General features: G+C 43.7%; 1 protein-coding gene across 4 annotated transcripts; it reads right to left on the reverse strand.

The window, feature by feature from the left end:
- Positions 1-10,669: 10,669 nt before the first annotated feature.
- Positions 10,670-18,712, reverse strand: Gcnt3 (glucosaminyl (N-acetyl) transferase 3, mucin type). Of its 4 annotated transcripts, none has more exons than XM_059266996.1 (4): positions 18,605-18,712; positions 17,641-17,707; positions 13,710-13,891; positions 10,670-12,467 (listed from the first exon to the last, which is right to left on the reverse strand). In XM_059266996.1, the coding sequence occupies exon 4, from the start codon at positions 12,411-12,413 to the stop codon at positions 11,100-11,102; it is 1,314 nt and encodes a 437-aa protein (XP_059122979.1). In that variant the 5' UTR covers positions 12,414-12,467; positions 13,710-13,891; positions 17,641-17,707; positions 18,605-18,712; the 3' UTR covers positions 10,670-11,099. The 4 variants fall into 4 exon arrangements, with proteins under 4 accessions (XP_059122979.1, XP_059122981.1, XP_059122977.1 ...); XM_059266998.1 differs by lacking the exon at positions 13,710-13,891 and adding an exon at positions 13,932-14,046; XM_059266994.1 differs by having other exon boundaries at positions 18,533-18,706.
- Positions 18,713-19,203: the final 491 nt, after the last annotated feature.

The following is a 19,203-nucleotide window of genomic DNA, read 5'->3' on the forward strand; positions in this document are numbered from 1 at the left end:
GTTGTGAGTAATAATTGATATAGCTCGTTAGCAAGGAGTTGTCAGAATACCAGATAAACTTAAGAGAGACTTGGAAAAGATGTCCTTCCAATGGAATCATGTTCACTTTGTCAATTGTAATTTTATTCGTTGAAAACACCAGGGGCAGACCCAAATGTGGATCGAATTTTACTAAGAAAATCTCACACACACCCCTTTTTTCCCCAAAAGACAAACTCAAAGATTATTATCAATGTGAGCAAGCTGAGCTGGGGGTGTGAGGTGAACTTTAGATAGCTGCTGTAGCAGAACCAAGGCCTGCTCCAAACAGCATTCCTGTGTGGCATTACTAGTGTTCATACATTTTTAAATGAGCTATATCTTACCAATTCCTGGAATTCTAATCTTTATCCAAAGTCCTGGGGCTGGTGAGATGGCTCAGCAGTTAAGAGCATTTGTTCTTACAGGGTCTTGAGATTGCCTCCCAGCACCCACATGGTAGCTCACAGCTGCTCTGTAACTCCAGTTCCAGGGATCCAACATTCTTTTGACTTCTGAGGACTCTAGGCATGCACATGGTTAACATACATGAAGGCAAAACAAGATAAATCTTTAAAGTCCTACCACAAGTATATCACATCTGTTTCTACATCTCTACTTGAAGGAAAGGTGTACGTTGTCAGACTAGAGAAATACTATGAAGAACATAGCTATTTATAGACACTGTTGAGAGATCAGATAGTGGTTGAGGTGTGGATTTAGTGCTGACTTATCCAGACCTTATATAGACTTGACCTGACCCTTTTGGTTTTTCTTGATGGGGTTTCCATGTGTAGCCTTGGCTGTCCTGGAACTTGGTCTGTAGACCAGGCTGGCCTGGAACTCAGAGATCAGCCTGCCTCTGCCTCTGAGTGCTGGAATTAAAGGTGTGCACCACCGCCGCCGCCCCAAGACTTGGCCCTTTCTTATCACTTAGTAGAAGTGAACATAAGGCATCCCCATGTTGTGGCCAACTCCATTTCATCTATTTCAGCACTTGAGCTAACACATCAGGATGATAATTAGAATCAGTAGAGCTGGGGAAAGAGACCTAGAAGACAGCTCAAGCCTGGTCCTATTTGTACAGCCTAACAAGCTAATGTAAAACCCTGACCCCAACTTTCATAAGGCATCAGTTTTGTTTTGTTGTTTTTAAATACTATTGTTTTGACTGAGACAGTAGCCAAGACTGACAGCTTGTCCAGAGATCAGACATGGGACCTTCAGCAGTCTCAGAAAGCAGATAAGTCACCAAGAGAGCTGCAACTGTGTCTCTGGTAGCTAAATTCCTGACACTGTCTTGTTAAGCATTCTTAAGGCCACAGATAGGTGGTTCCTGCTTCACCAAAGCTGTCACGTGACCTAACAAAGGCGTCATATCCTGAAAAAACTTCGGCACTGTAATTTACATTGTGCGTTTTTCTAAAGACTTTAATTGTGTGTATAATTGGGAGTCAAGGGCAGATGTGTGCTGTAGCTCGAGTTTTCCTGCCTGGCCCACAGTCAGGACAAATCTCTATCACCTGCCAGTCCCACAGCCGCTCAGACCCGACCAAGTAAACACAGAGACTTATATTGGTTACAAACTGTATGGCCGTGGCAGGCTTCTTGCTAACTGTTCTTACAGCTTAAATTAATCCATTTCCATTAATCTATACCTTGCCACATGGCTCGTGGCTTACCGGCATCTTCACATGCTGTTTGTCATCTTGGCGGCTGGCAGTGTCTGTCTGACTCAGCCTTCCACTTCCCAGCTTTATTCTCCTCCTTGTCCCGCCTATACTTCCTGCCTAGCCACTGGCCAATCAGTGATTTATTTATTGACCAATCAGCAACACACTTGACATACAGACCATCCCACAGCAGTGTGCCATAGCATGCATTCAGAAGTCAGAGGACAAACTTAGGATGTCTGTTTTCTTTATGTGGGTTCTGGAGGTTGAATTTGGGTGGTTAGGCTTTTGTGTTTGAGCCATCTTGCCTGCCCCCTATGTGATGGTTTTCACACATCCCTTTTGTGGGTTTTTCTGGAGGATCATGGGGAAATACACCCTAAAAGGGAGATGTGGCCCACCATGATTTGGGCATATTCATGAATATGCCTCTCACTTCTTACATATTTCATACAACTTTAAAATCCACAGTGCAGAACCTGCTATTCCCCTTTTGGACAGCCCACCCCGATTTTTGGAGTGCTTGCTTTATTCAATAAACTTCAGTTTAGCCTGCAGTGGTGGTGCACACCTTTAATCCCAGCGCTTGGGAGGCAGAGGCAGGCGGATCTCTGAGTTGGAGGATAGACTGGTCTACAAAGCAAGTTCCAGGACAGCCAGGACTGTTACACAAAGAAACCCTTTCTCCTAGGGGGTGGGGGTGGGGGCTTAGACTTCAGTTTAAACTTGTGCAACTCAAACTGGGGAGATGGTTCATTAAGTCAAATCGATTCTGCTCAACCATGAAGACCAAGAGTTTGAATCCTCAGAACCCCCACAAAAGCCCCTCAGGGAGCACCTGGAATCCCAGCCCTGGGGAGGCAGAGACGGATTCCTGGGACTTGCTGACCAGCCAGACTAGCCAGAGTGGCAAGATCCAGGCTCGTTGTCTCGAAGAACTGAGGAAGATATCTTGATGTCAGCCTTTGGCCTCCACATGGATGCACACACCCACACATGCATTGCATTGCACACAAAGAAAAGAAAAAAACTTAGAATTGAATTCCTTTCTTTGAGAGAATGCCTTTATAGCAAAGGGGGTCAGTATTTTCTCTCTGCTAAGAGATAATAAGTTGGCAAAAATGTTCAGCAAAATAGCTTTTCATAAATGTATTAAAATATCCTTCCCTGAGGACCTGAGTTTCATCCACAACACCCACATTGGAAAAAAAATAAATTAACAAGGCTCTCACTGGGAGCTGAGATTTACCATGTAGGGTAGAATGGGTGGCCAGCAAGTCTGGAGGATCCTACTCCTCCAGTGCTGAGATTACAGGTATACTTTGCCACATCTGGCTTTTTAAGTGGGTTTTGGGGTCAAACAGGTCCTCATACTTAGGCAACCAGCACTTTATCGACTGAGCCCTACTAATTGTTTAGTGGCTTCTTATAAGGCAGCACTCAGGCTGGCGGGGGGCGGGGGGCGTGAAAAATGGTGTGATTCAACCCTTTTCTCTTCTAAATCCAAGTTTGTACTATGACATGATCTGTACTTCTGTACTTAGGGTTTACTCAGAAGCTGGATGAGTGGCCTTTGATAGAATACGTTTTTATTTCAGGTCCCTAGAGTAAATGGGCAGCTAACTGGAATGCGATGCCTAACCTAAGTTCTACATTCCATCAGTTGATGGAATTCTTCTTAGCCACAATGCACACTTGCTTTTGCCAGGCGCATGTTACAATCAGTTACAATTGTTTCCATACACTACACATCATATGACCAACACTTGCTCTGTAGTGTATTTTTTATTACACTTCTATTTATTGTTTCCATACACTACACATCATATGACCAACACTTGCTCTGTAGTGTATCTTTTGTTATTACAGTTCTATTTATTTGGTTTGGAGGTCAGAGGACAATTTGTGGAAAACTGTTCAATGTAGGTCCAAGGGCTCAAACACATGCTGTTGGTCTTGGCAGCAAATGCTTTTAGCTGCTGAGCCATCTTACCATCCCTGTGGTGTTGAATCTTCCCATAGTTTTTAACAGGGGCTCTCCTGAAATTGGAGGAAAGGGTCACACAAGAGCTTACCCCACAAGACCAGGCTCCAGGATTGAAGTTCAGTTATCCATCAGTGCACAAGAGGAAAAACTAGCTCATCTAGTTTAGAAACCAACTAAAGATAAAGCTGTGTTTTTTGAGATCCAAACAATAGACAAAGAATTGTCTCTTCTGTAGATTTAATAATAGATGAGTGATTGGCTGATATTTGTGGTCATCTACTGTGAGTCAGTTTGAGGCATCTTAGTTGCTATTCTATTGCTGTGAAGAAACATCATGGCCAAGGCAACTCTTGGGGGCTTGCTGACAGTTTTAGAAGGTGAGTCCATGACCGCCATGGAAGGGAACAAATAGGCATGACACAGAGCAATAGCTAAGACCTTTACATCCTAACCTGCAGGCAGAGAGGAGAGAATAGACCTGGCTGTGAGCCTTTGAAACCTCAAAGCCCACCCCCAGTGGCACATCTCCTTCAACAAGGCCACACCTCCTAATTTTTCCCAGACAGTTCCACTAAGGGGACTAAGCATATGAGCCTATGGGGGCCATTCTCTCTCAAATCACCACAGTAAATAGTTCATCTCTTAATAGTCCTTAATCACAGTTCACAGTTTGTCATTAACACTAAAATTCTGAAATCATAAATGGATAGGTATATGAGAAACTAAATGTACACAGACATATACATACACATGTGTGTGCATAAACAAGTATGTGTCTCAACTAAGTGAAACATTTGCAGCGTAGTGGAAGAAGTGTGGATTTGGTGAGATCAGAATACATGGCAAAGGGGAATAGAAAACACTTCATTTTTGTATGCCCAGAAGAATCAGGATAGGTTACAGGAGGCCTTGAAATCTGGGCATGGAAATTCTTAGGCACTTCGCTGGTTCCCTTTCTTTCTTTCTTTCTTTCTTTCTTTCTTTCTTTCTTTCTTCCTTCCTTCCTTCCTTCCTTCCTTTCTTCCTTTCTTTCTTTCTTTCTTTCTTTCTTTCTTTCTTTCTTTCTTTCTTTCTTTCTTTCTTTCCTTTGAGAGAGAATCTCTGTCCCTATGTAGATCTCTGGCTGGCCTGAAACTTGCCATGTAGACCAGGCTGGCCTTGAACTCACAAAAGTCCTCCTGCCTCTGCCACATAAGTGTTGGGATTTTCAGTTGTGCATCACCATTTGGTGCACATGCACGTGTGTATACATATCCCAATGCATGTTCACACAGAAGTGTTTGGTGTGTGTGTGTGTGTGTGTGTGTGTGTGTGTGTGTGTGTGTGTATCCCAGTGCATGTTCATAAAGAGGCCAGAGGAGTTCAGATGGCCTACCCTAGCACTCTCCACTGTGTTCCCTTGAGATAGAATCTCTCAATGAACCTTAAGCCTCCATTTTGCCCAGATTCCCCAGATCTGTCTGTCTCCATCCAAAACCCCGTCCTCTGAGCCATCTCCCTAGCCCCTGCACACCCAACTCATCATGGAGCCATTTAATAATGGTCTTTGTGGCTAAGAATTACAAAGAACAAATTGGAAATATTAAGGAAAATTTTTTAAGCCTTCAGACAAGATCTTAAATTAAATTTAGGAGATTAATTATAGGAATGAGAGAATCCCAGATCAGAGAATCTTCCATGAAAAATCAACAGAGCCTGAAGTTCAGATTGTTAACAAACATGCCACCATTAATTAATCAAGTCCTACTGGCCAAGATGCCAGCTCATGGTCACAGATGAGGTTCACAGATCAGCAGTATTCAAGGCTGATAGCACTCAAAGATGAATCCAAACTCCTCATTCAAGTGCCTGAAAACAGTGAAACTCTAATAGAAGTCTGCTTCTATCAAACATTCAGTTGGGGGAAACTGGCCATGAAACTTCAACAGCTAAAAATGAATGCATGAAAATATCCCAGCTGTCCTTCGTGGTCTTGCTAATTATGGAAGCATTTTAAATCCCTGCTGCTATGGGACACATTATATAGAATGACGTGAGAATCCCCTGGATTAACAGGCTCTTACTAAAATTTTTTTTAAGATGTGGTGTCTACCATTTCAAAAAGCATAAAGGGTGAGGAGTGGATATTAAAACTGACCATGAGTTGATAGTTGTTGGAAGAGTAATAAGTAAATGGAATTCACAATACTCATTAAACTCTTTCAGCACTTTTTTTTTTTTTTTGACAGAGTCTCTTGTAGCTCAGGCTGGCCTCAAACCAGACATGTAACAGAAAATGACCTTGAACTGATCTTTCTTCCTTCGCCTCCCAATGACAAGTGTGCACCACTACACCTGGTTTTTGTGATCCTGGGGATCCAATGCAGGATTTCATGCATGCCAAGGGAGTGCTCTACTAACTGAGCTATATGCCCAGCTCTATTTCAAAGGGTCTTAAAAGACTTAAAAAACCAGTAAGTGCAATCTACAGCATTTAGCCTAAAATACTTAGGGCTTGCTTATTCTCTGACCACATTATAATAATATCACAACATGTATAAAGCTACTCTACATAACTGCTTGCTATCTGATGTTATATTCCAGGGGGCTCCAGGATACATTGATTTTGTTAATTCATTCTAAAAATGCCCTCTACTTTGGTTAAAAACTCCTATGTCTAATTTTTTTTTTGCACGATATAATAAAATGGTTTATTTTTCTGAGTACATACGTGAATGAAATCTGCCTAGGATTAGGGGTAAGCAAGGTGTTTTTTTTTTGTTTTTTTTTTTTTTGTTTTTTTTTAAGGTGCAAGAGCATGCAACATGTTGAAAGAATCAGGTGGGCTTAGCTCTCTGAATCACTGTGCACTCTCTACCGACTATTCTCCAACTCTTAAGTCTGTGAAGCTCCTGAAATTCGAGTCCAGGAGAAATTGCCTTTAAAACTGTGCTTTTGAGCTGCAGAGGTTGCTCAGTGGTTAAGAGCATGTCCTGCTCCTATGGAGACCTGAGTTTGGTTCCCAGCACCATGTCAGGTGACGCACAACCACCTTTAACTCCCACTTCAAGGTATCTCATACGCTCTTCTGATCTCTTTGAGCACTGGCAGGCAGGATATTGGACATGTTGGTGAGACTGTAAAACAATTAGTACCCCTGTACCCTGTTGATGGAAAAGTAAAACGGTGTGTGGTGATGTCACTACAGAAAGGGCACAGAGGCACCGTGGGATGCTGGTCATGTTATGTTCTGTGATCTGGGTTCTACTTATACAGGTGTGTTTACTTTGTAAAACGTCTTGTATGGACATTTTGTACTTTTCTACACGTATAGTATACCTCAAAATATGTTAATGAGAGGGAGACTGGGAGAAAGTTCAAGTCAGTAAGTGCCTACCTGGCAAGCATGAAAACCTGAGTTTGCTCCCCAATACACATTAAAAAAAAAAAAAAAAAAAAAAAAAAAAAAGCCAGCTACTGTGGCATGCACCTATAATCCTGGCACTGAGGAAGCGGAGACAGGAGGATCTCTGGGGACTGCTGGCCGGCCAGCCTAGCAAAACGTCTCTGGGGGTCTCTTCTGTGTTTTCTCCTTTGTGGTCTTGCCACGGTTTAAGTGTGTCATTCATTTGTTCACGTGCTGCAAAACTGGTCCCCCGTGTGGAGATAAAAAGGGTGGTAGATGCTGCGGGAGGTGGAGCCTTGTGAGAGGGCGCAGTGGCTGCCGTTAGGAGAAAGTGATATCATTTTATGAGGCCTCTGTTAAGCCTGGCAAAAGGCTTCTTAGAAAGGAACAAGATTAGCCCATGCCCCTTGCTCCGGCCTCCTGTCTCATCATCTGCTCTTCCCCCTGTATTCCCACCATGATGCTGTCCACCATGATCTGATGCAGCCAGGAAGACCTTCACCAGAGACCAGATTGATGGGGCTGCCCAATCACCAAATGAATGACCCCCTTTTCTTTTCTTTTCTTTTTCTTTTGGTTTTTTGAAACAGGGTTTCTCTGTGTAGCTTTATGCCTTTCCTGGATCTCACTCTGTAGACCAGACTGGCCTCAAACTCACAAAGATCCACCTGCCTCTGCTTCCCGAGTGCTGGGATTGAAGGTGTGTGCCACCACTGCCCGGCCCAACTCCTTTTCTTTATAAGGTATCCAACTGGTCTTCCTCTCCAGTCCATGCGAATTAGCTTCCTTGATGTTCTGAAACTTGGCATGTGTGTTCCTGCTGCAAGGCCTTGCAGGTCTCTCCTCTTGGCCTAGAATGTTCTTCTTTCATTAATCCCCATGAATCATTCCCCTGCCTCCTTTATACCTCTTCTAGAAAGTGCTGTTTTCACTGGGGGCCTCGTTGACTACCTTAAAAATGTAAAACAGCCTCACACCTCTGCACCCTACTATCTCAAGGTCTCCATGGCTTCCCTTGGTTTTTCTCTGGCACTTGGCACTTTTGATAATGAACAATGTGAGTGTGGGAACTTTCACATTTTGCTGACATTTTACTGACCTATTCCCAGTGTCGATAACAGTATGTGAGGCCAGCAAGGTGGCTAAGCAGGTCTTGCCACAAAGCCTCGTAAGCTGAGTTCAGTCCTGGGACCCCATGGTGGAAGGAGAGAATCTTGCTCTCCAAAACTGTCCCCTGACCACCTCACCCAAGCCATGGCGTGTGTGTGTCCTGCTACCCTCCCTCCATACATAAATGTAACAAAGAATTCAGTAACAATGTGTGATAAATAACAAGAACTCAGTTCGTATGTGTGGGAGGAATGATTTTATTGGTTGTCAGTACATCAAGATTTATAAAAGTGAAAATTATAACTTATTCACCTTTGCAATAAATAATGACTAAGTGGAATGCATAGATCTTTGGTTTGGTCAGTGAAGGTACTTTAAATAGGCAAGAGAAGATATTAATCTCTCCATTTTTAATCAGCTTACCTGACCTCTCCAACTAAACTATATGCCCCAAAGTTAGCAACTGCTTTTTCTTCTCTCTATAGACTGTCACTAAACCAAGAACAAATATAATGAGCAGCACATGCAACCAAGACACAGTTATTAAAGTATAGCCCAATGGTCAGAGTGAGGAGGGAACTGAGGCCTTGGAAGGTGATACAAGTATAATAGCTCAATTCAGTTATGAGGCTTTCCTTCCCAGAGAAAGGTTACAGAAACAGATAAGACCCAGGATGGAAACTCAACAGATGTGCTGGCTTCCCCATGTGACCTTGAAAGTACACCCAACAGGGTGAAGTTTGCTCCTTCTGATTAGATGAGCTCATGCTGTTCAAACAAACAAAAACCCGACTTTCATCCACCTGACTCATTTTCTAAAGAAAATTTTAACCTTGGAAAATTCTAGAAACTTGCTTCCTAGAAACGACAAATCCACAGACCAATAGCTTGAATGTATTTATATGAAAAGCTACAGCTCAGTCATATGAACAGCGCTTTCAGGGGACCTTGACCATGAAGCCGTGAAGACATGTGTCTTCTGGGAGGTATCCCTACACACATCCCACAGGGCAGCAGCATCTCTTCCTTCCTCCTCTGGGAAGGGCCGGGAATAGTCACTCCTGCTGGCAACAGATTTCATGACACAGTCACCACGCCTGTAACTGCCCACTAGTCACCTCTGAGGTAAGGCTAGGAGCAAAGGACTCAATATTGCAGTGTTGGGTAAGTCTGTCGTGATAATGCCCATTACCCAGGGTGGCCAATCTTTAAAAAAGGGAATTGCTCACTTTGAAATAGAAAATTCTGCTGGGCAGTGGTGGCGCACATCTTTAATCCCAGTGCTTGGGAGGTAGAGCCAGGTGAATCTCTATGAGTTCGAGGCCAGACTGGTCTACAAAGTGAGTTCCAGGACAGGCTCCAAAGCTACAGAGAAACCCTGTCTCGAAAAACCAAAAAAAAAAAAAAAAAAAAAGAAAGAAAGAAAAGAAAAAAGAAAAGAAATAGAAAATTCCACCAGGCATGGTAATGCACCCATTTAATCCCAGCACTGGGGAGGCAGAGGCAAACAGATCTCTGAGTTCAAGTCCCGCCTGGTCTACAGAGCAAGTTCCAGGACAGCCAGGGCTATATGAAGAAACCCTGTCTCAAAACTGAAAGAAAAAGAAAATTCCAATCACACACTTTTAGAGGACACAGGCACAGTAAATGTTGGCTATAGAGAGAAAGCCTTAACTGGGTCAAGATTTGAGATGAAGAGACATGTTAGCAGAACATATTGATGGGAACCTCATTCAAATTACACAAGTTAATTTGTACATAAATCCCTCTTCTGGGACACATACACAGGAAGTCGGCTATACCATATTCAAGGGTTCTGCCTATAGTTTTTATTGTCCCTTATTCATTACAGAATAGAATGCATACTGGCCAACAATTAGCTCTGGGTCTTCAGAGAGGAAGAGATTTCACAGGGGAATATATACCTGTAAATGTCCATACTTTAGCATGTATACATATGTATGTACACACATTACTGTGTCCCCAAAAGGAAATGCATGATCTACAGAATGGCAAATGGTGTGCCTGATACTCACATGATGAAACAAAGCAGCTTTGATTCAAGAGGTTTAAACACAGAATATTTAGGCATCTTGGTTTAGCAAGACAGAGTTACTTTCCCTTTCCAGACCAGTTATTAACAGTGCAACCTCTCCCCCTAAGTAAATGAGCTCCAGTAAATGGCTGTTGGTACAGGATGGCAAGCTTTGGCCAGGAAGCTTCCATGTACTTCTCCTGAACACATAGTGTTCAAGCTAGTTAAATCACTCTGTCCTTCCCCTTATGGAAAAGTCAGAATCTGCCAGTGTAAACAAAATTAGGAAGGCTTTCTGAAATGAGAGAATTGGCTCTGTGATTCAGTTTGCCATCTACACAGGATGTAGGAGACTTTCCTGCCAGCCACTAGAGACTGTCCTCAACATATGAGAAAAGTCTCACACATTTTATCTGTTTAGATTATCTCTGGATTCATAGACAACACTGCAGGGATAGGACTTCGGTTTGGAAGCTATTTATTTTAAATTAACAGTACAAAAAGGGAGGGTTCTTTCCACTAAAGTTCCCCTCCTGTGATCAACCCCAGGAATATTTAAAACAGAGTCTCTGTAGAGAACCCGTAAGAAAACCTTCAGCCAAACTCTAGAGTCCCTGGTCAGTGTTCCAACCTTATTCTCCTAAGTAACAGTAGTTCTTGCTCTGGCTCTGTGAGGAAGCCAAAGAGGGGCTCTTGGGGACAGAACTGGGGAATAGCCACATTCACCAGCAGCAGCTCACGGGGAGCAGAGATCTACTTACCCATGCTTCAGTAGCAGCCCCCTCATCCTAGGGACACATGGAGTCCAGAGCCCCAGGCCCACCCCACAATGGCCCCAGTAAATCCTGGCTTTTTCCTGCCATGCAAGTAGCAATTGTCTTGCAGTGTGTCTCACAGTTCAGTCCCGTAGATGGCTTTGTGACGTAAATATTCTTCTAAACACTGAAGAACATTATCATCCACCTTTGGGTCAAACTTGTTGGCCAAGAGGTGATGGTTCTGAAGGATCCAGTGCAGGTCCCCAGACCCATAAATACAGACAGCCCGCTGGTGGATTCCTGAGCAAGGGGTGTAAGGCGCCCCATGCTCGATGTCTCCCTCGTGGTCCTGCCACTTGGTTAGCCTTGCAATAGATCTCATGTCTGAGAGGTCAAATTTGGGGTGCAAGGGAGCCGACCCGGGCATCCATGAGGCACGCTGGAGGGTGGCCCAAAGGTGCTCATCAGGACTATAGGTGTCTTTTACCCATTCGATTAGTTGTTGGGCTTTGGAGTTGCTTAATACATGTTCAATGAAGTCTCGAGAGGCCACCATGTAGGCATTCCCCGTGAACATGGTCATGTTATTAGGTGGAGGGGTCTTCTTCTTGCTGGTTATGTGCAGTGTGTCTCTCACCTCATAGTGATATCTCCAGCGGGACTTTTTATGTGCAGGGGGTACCTCTGACTCCATGCTGTTCTGCCCATTCAATAGCTTCAGGGCCTGGACCATCTCAGCATTGGTCTTGATGGGAAAGTCTGTCCCACAGGTGTTTAGGAGGTATTTCCATGGCACGGAGCTCTGGACCAAGTCTTCCATGCAGTTCAGGTCAGCCTGCACCCTGGACCAGGAAGCGTAGACCACTGACACCAGCTTACTAGCTATGAAGACATTTGGGAAGCATGATGCAATGGCCCTGACTGCCTGCTTGAAAGTATCTGGGGACTTCTGATCCACATGGACACAGTATATGTTCTGAGGGGTGTACACAGCTCGCAGCAGCCTTTCAAAGTTCTCAATCTTCTCATGAACCACCATGGAATACGCAATGGGGAAGTTGACCTCTTCTTTGCTCAGCGGGAACTGTATGAATTTCCTTTTAGTCTTGAATTGTTCACAGTCTGCTGTCATGTTAAGGTAGTCGGCCTCTGTGAAGGGTTGTCGCTTCTTCTTAATCTCCAGGTTATTCAGCAGCGCCTGGATCACTGCTTTATGTTCCCCTCGAGTGACCCCGGCACAGTTGATGGATCTGTTTGCTGGCAGCTTCAGGGTCTTGTACAGGATATCCCTGCAGTACTGGCTTCGAAATTCATTCGAGTCCAGATCCATGACATCGAAGTCACATCTCAGTCTGAGGGACAGTTTCAGGGCAATGACAGCCAGCAGCATGTAGCAGCCCAGGGTCCACACATGATAACGCCAACAGAGCTTCCTCCATGAAATCATCTTCGCAGGCGGGGACCATCCAGCCTTGCCCAGCAGAGGAGGTGGGTGGGCTCGCTGAACAGAACAAAGAACTTCTGGTTAAAAACTAACTCAACATGTTCCCAGGAATGTCAAGTTCAACTCCAAACTGGAGGCAGAAGAGATTTCTTCTCTGGAGAAATAGCTTAGTAAAGATCAGGCAAGGCGCCCACCCACCAGGTTTGCCGAGGGAGACTTAAAAAAGCCCTACCAAAGCGGTTGGCCAGACTGCCACAGGGACCGGCTCCACCCTTACCTCTGCGGAGAGAGAAGCATAGAGCTGGGCTCTCTGAGCTAAAGGTGCAATTAGCTGGAGGAAGTCCCCGCCCTTCATCCCGTTCCCTTCTTCCCACCCCTGGGAGCCCTGGACAGAAATTTGATCTGGGGTTTAGAATTTCTAGGTCTGGAAACAAAATCCATACAATTGGCTCTAGCATCAGTTCTAGAACCAAGTCCTTTCAAAAGGAGACCCTTGCTTCTCTTGGTTAATCTCCGTAGTAAAACTCTTCTCAGCCCGTGTCACTCAATACTCAGATCTTGTATCTGGCTAACCTTTCATTTTAAAATGTCCATAAAGAAATAGTAAATAGCTGGACATGGTAGCACACATCTTTAATCCTAGAACCCAGGAGGTAGAGGCAGGCAGATTTCTGAGTTTGAGGCCAACCTATCTACATAGTGAATTTCAGGTCAGCCTGGGCTACATAGAGAGACTCTATCTAAAAAAAAAAAAAAAAAAAAAAAAAAAAGAAAGAAAAGTAAATAAATAGCTAAATAAATAAATATAAAGCAACTCAATATTCTCCAAAAATTAACAGCAGTCAGTCAAATACTCCACCTAATTTAAAATGTATCTCTACACAGAAGTGCGCATGGCCATGTGCACAGAACATTTACTATTGTCTGTGAACTAAGACTATCCCTTTACTGTCCCATTTAATCTTTATAACCAACTAGTTATCACTAAACTCATTTTACGACAGAAAAACAGAAACTGAGTGAACTAGCAAATATCACTGCCTTCCTGAGTCTTTATATCTGTGAGTCTAATGCTTATTACACAAACCGTGCCTGCCTTTTAAATCAAACGTAAGGTATTGAATACCACAAAGAAAACCAGACTTATAAGGGAATAAAGTCTCAAAAAAAATTAAAAGTATAACACATCCTTCCAGCAGGTTCTTTTCCTCGGTTCATCTCTTTGTGAACATAAGGTTGTATCCTTTTCAGTAATAACTTTTGGAGTAAGATTTAAGAAAAAGGAAAATGGAAACTCACCTTTCCTAACTTCTTGGCTGCTTGGGGGAGATTTCTCCAACCTTAGGAGTCTGTGGACTGAAGGCTAGTTTGGTTCTATGTAGATAAAAATTAACACCACAGTCCTTGCCTTCTAGCCTTCCAGAACGTATTTGCGGATGTTCACAAGCCGGTCAAAGAGCGCATCCAGGCTCCTCTTGAACCTAGGCAAAGGAGCGAGCAGCAGGTGGCTCTGTCACTCACCTTTTGACTTCCTGTTCTAGAAAAGGGAGTGCACTTAGGTAAACCATTCAGGACTGTATTCTCAAGCACGAGTCATTCTGGGAGGTGAAGAAGGCAGGAAAAAAGCTGGCTGCATCTGAGAAAGCAAGAAAGTATTTCAACCAGAAGAGCCCAGTTTCTGCTGTGATCTCCCGCCCTGACGCTATTCACCAGTGCTCATGCAAGAACTCACCAGCCTTTCCTCTCCCGCCCAATACACAGGTATACCCAGTCTCCTTTTGTGTGGAAGTAAAAATGTCACTCCTTGTGTTCCTGGAACATCTCAGGAGGCAGAGACACTAAAAATACCCAAGGATTTTGTACACACACACACACACACACACACACACACGAAAACCAGTTCAAGTTCATCCTTGAAAGCAATTACTGCTGAGTCAAGAGGAAGGAATAAAAAGATACAAATTTGAAAAGAAAGCAAATTGCCTGTTTTCAAGTGATAGGACCCGACGACACGTTCAAGACCTGAAGCTTGCAGAGGAGGGAGATACAAATCAACAGCAAGTCAGGGGCTTTTCTGTGTACCAGCAGCTCACTGTGAAAAAAGTCAGGAAGCCGGGACCAATCATAACAGCCTCAAAAACAAACAAAGCCAATTAAGACTAAACCTTAGCCAAAGACGGTAAAATCTGGACAAGGAAAGTGATGAATCTGCTGGGCATGGTGATGCTTCAGGAGGCAGAGGCTGGTGGATCTCTATGAGTTCAAGGCCAGCATGGGCTACAGAGTGAGTTCCAGGTAGCCAAGGGTACATAGTGAGACCTTGTCTCAAAAAAAAAAAAGAAAGAAAGAAAGGAAGGAAGGAAGGAAGGAAGGAAGGAAGGAAGGAAGGAAGGAAAGAAAGAAGAGAGGGAGGGAGGGAAGGGAAGGAAGAGAGAGAGAACGAAATTATGAAGCACTAAATGTATACTAGGGTTTCAACACCAGATGAATGCCAGGGGGCACTGTTAAGAAACTGCTAATGGGCTGGAGATGGTACTGAGTGCTCTTCCAGAGGACCCAGGTTCAGTTCCCAGCACCCACACGGCAGCTCACAACTGTAACTCCAGGGTCCAACACCCTTACACAGACATGCATGCAGGCAAAACACCAATGCACATAAAAATAGAAATAAATAAATCATTTTTAAAACTAGAATTACTTAAAAAAAAAAGAAAAGAAGCCGGGCGGTGGTGGCGCATGCCTTTAATCCCAGCACTCAGGAGGCAGAGCCAGGAGGATCTCTGTGAGTTCGAGGCCAGCCTGGTCTCCAAAGTGAGTTCCAGGAAAGGCGCAAAGCTACACAGAGAAACCCTGTCTCGAAAAACCAAAAAAAAAAAAAAAAAGAAAAAGAAAAGAAAAGAAAGAAACTGCTGACATGACAGCCCCATGGTATAGTTAAGGGGAAAATTTTTTATTAACATGAGAGAGAGAGAGAAAGAGAGAGAGAGAGAGAGAGAGAGAGAGAGAGAGAGAGAGAGAGAGAGAGAGAGAGAGAGATTCAGAGTCCAGAGCAGAGAGAAAAGAAAGCAGACTGGACATGGCCATGAGAGAGAAACTATCCAGATGCATGCATTTGGAAGAATTCAAAGCAAAGAGAAAGGAACAGACTGACACGACCAGGGCTATATGTAGAGAAAGGTGAACAGCAGGGCAGAGGAGAAAAGCTTGTCCCTTACAGAGGAGGGAAGCCTGAGGAGGGGAGAAGAGCTAGGGTGCTAGTTTGAAATATATAACAAGTAGAATATGGGAACAAGTAGAATTGTGAATAGGGACTGAGAGCCTGGACACCAGCACGGTCTTTGATAGGCAACCAAGGTATGGACCCATATGCCCCTTCTGCCAGAAATCAGGGAAATGACTTATTTGGCAGATCTGAACCACCTTCACGAGTTCCTGAGGACTGCTGGCTTTTACCTAACCACCAGAAATTCTCCTGTAGTCCAGCTTGAGCTCCTTTCTAGACACATGGACAGTCTGACCCCCAAATATGGACTGTCTGGGACCTAACACTAAAGAAAGAGAGACACTTGAAAATAGAAATACTTCACATGTTTGGCAGAATATTGAGAAAATGGCCATTTAGAAAAGTGATCTACAAATTCTTTGCAATCTTCATCTAAATCTGAAGGCAATTCTAAAGAGAAATAGGGGGGCTCTAAAGTTTATATGGAAATACCAAAGACTCCAAATAGCCAAAGCAATCCCAAAGTGAGGAATAAAAAGCAGTACTAGACATATCAAGTGCTTGACTTCAAAGAATACTACCAAGCCACTGTGACAAAAGTAACAGCATGCTCCTAACATAAAAACAGACACATGGAAAGAGGGAACAGAAGACTTCAAAATAAGTCTACATTGAGCTGGGTGTGATGGACATGCACATCTTTAATCCCAGCACATGGGAGGGAGAGGCAGGTGGGCCAGCTTGGTCTACATAGTAAGTCCCAGTACAGCCAGGGCTAGATAGAGAGACCCTGTCTCAAAACAAAACAAAACAAAAAAACAAAAAACAAAAGGAAACTGACATCTAGTTCTCGATAAAAGGGCCAAAAATATGCACTGAAGAACAGACAGCCTCTTTCACAAATGGTGCTGTGCAAAAACTATCCCCGGTACAAAAAACAACTCAAAACAGGTCAGAAACCTTCATGTAAGACCTGCAACTTTTAGACTAGTAGAGGAAAACAAAAGGGCAAAGCTTCAAAGTTTGGAAATAAGATCAAGAATTGACAAACAGGATTACATTAAAAAAGCTTCTGCATAGGGGCTGGAAAGATGGCTCAGTGGTTAAGACCACTTGCTACTCCTGAAGAGGACCAGAGTTGGTTTGGTTCCCAGCACTCAGGGCTGCCTGTAACTACAGCTCCAGGGGATCCAGTGCCCTCTTCTGGCCTCTGCAGGTACCTACACATACATGGCTTACACTCACACAAACACACACATATACACATGATAAAAATAAATCTTTAAGGGGAGTGGAGAGATGGTTCAGTGGTTAAGGGCACTGGCTACTTTCCCAGAGGTCCTGAGTTCAATTCCCAGCCACCACATCGCTGTTCACAACCATTTATAATGAGATCTGGTGCCCTCTTCTGGTGTGCAGGCAGAACACTATACATAATAAATAACATAGATCTTTAAAAATAAATTCAACAATAAATAATCCAGTCAACAAATGGGCAAATGAACTTAACAATTTTCCAATCAAGAAACACAAATAGCCGGGCGGTGGTGGCGCACGCCTTTAATCCCAGTACTCGGGAGGCAGAGGCCGGCGGATCTCTGTGAGTTCGAGGCCAGCCTGGGCTACCAAGTGAGTTCCAGGAAAGGCACAAAGCTACACAGAGAAACCCTGTCTCGAAAAAAAAAAAAACCAAAAAAAAAAAAAAAAAAAGAAACACAAATAACCAATAAGTACATGAGAAAATGTACCCATTCATATCAGGGAAATGCAAATCATTGAGATTCAATCTTACTCCAGTCAGCATAGCTATTTAAAAAAAAAAAAAAAAAAGCAAATGTTGATAGGGTTGGTGAACCCTTGTACATTTATAGTGGAAATGTAAATTAGTCCAGCCACTATGGAAATCAGTATTCAGATTTATCAAAAGAAAAAATGAAAATAGAACCTCTCTGTGACCCAGCTATACCATTTCTGAGTATCCACCTGAAGGTACCAAAGTCAGCTTACCATGGAGATGCTTGCAGACTCATGTTTATTGTATCACAATTTACAACAGCCAAGTTAAGGAATCCACCTAGATACATGTCAACAGATGAACAGAAGAAGCAGGTTCAGAAAATCAGAAAATGTTTACTCTCCTGTGGACTCTGGCATGGGGAGGGGACCCAACATGGGCGTTTATGAAAGTAACAAGGGGCCATTAAGGATATAGAAGGGGAAAGAGAATTTGGGGGAAAAGATGAATATGATCAAAGCACATTATATACATGAGCTGTCATAATAAAACTCTCTACCTTGTACAATGCTCACTAATTTGAAAAACTTATTTGTTCAAAATAAGACAAGAGTCCCTTATGTCTGTCTTTGGTGGCTATAGTAACCTGTAGGTCACAGAACTACCCACAGCCATCCAGAGTAGACCTCACTCACTGTGACATCTGACAGGAGTGTTGCTGACAGTCTGGAGAATGAATTACACTTTGGGATGTTGGGCTTCACTGAACACATCAGATGTGGTTTTTGCAATGAAATGTGGGAGGTGTCTTTTTCAAAGCTGCTGGTGTTTGTCCCCGCCCCAGCTACCTCTAACAAAGGGCACCATTCCCTGGCAAATTTCTGAAGAAAATAATTGAATATAGGGGACTTATCTAGGAGGTTGGGAGTGCAGATCTGCGGTAGAGTGCTTGTGTGGCATATGTGAAGTTCTGGGTTCAATCACCAGCACCCCCAAACCCAAAGGATCAAGGTATGAAGTAATGACTGATATGGGGGTGGCATTCAGGTAGAAGCCATTGGAAGAAGCTACTACTCTACCACTCTTTGGCTGGAGAAATCAAGAAATGGAGAACTGTCAAAATTGAAATTTGGATAGAGAGCCCCTAGAAGCTTAACCTCCGACCTCTGAGGAAGGGGTCACTGCTCAACTAGAGCGAGGTCTCTAAGCTCAGGGGCCCTAGGCTGAGGTCCAGACCTCTCAAAGGCAGCAGGGGTCGTTCCTGTAAACTGGCCATAGTGCAGCTACAAAAATAAAATGAACGGCCTCTAAGAGGTCAGTAGGCGTTGACATGGTGATGCTCACAGAAGCAGGAAATAGGAAGAGAACCGGAAGTCCCTCCTCCAGCCTGGCTAGTTTACCAGCGCCTCCTACTGGCAGAGCCTAGCAAGGCACTGCTGGCAAACCAGACCGGTTTTCAGACCTGCTGCCAACATTGCAAAATAAGGTCTGGAGAGACGGGTCTCGTCCGAGACAGTAAATGTACATTTCCACTACTTTAGAAGTAGGGAATATGTCTTCTTTGTTTGTTGTTTGTATGTTTGCTTTTTCTTGTCCTCCTTGCACTTTCTGAACAGTGATAGAAATCCACCGAAAGCAGTAAAGATGCGTAGGGTTCCCAGCGCCCCTACTTTCATTGGCGCGGCTCTCTGGGTTCTGTCTTCTGTCAGCTTCGGAGCTCTTTATTCCTATGACGTTCCATTGTTGGCCTGTAAAAATCTCTGCGGCAAAATATTAAAACATAACATCCAAGTCTAGAAAAACTCTCTCCAATATCCTTTTAGATGGTTTTTCTC

Source organism: Peromyscus eremicus, chromosome 7, assembly GCF_949786415.1.
Source record: "Peromyscus eremicus chromosome 7, PerEre_H2_v1, whole genome shotgun sequence".
NCBI classification, from domain to species: domain Eukaryota; kingdom Metazoa; phylum Chordata; class Mammalia; order Rodentia; family Cricetidae; genus Peromyscus; species Peromyscus eremicus.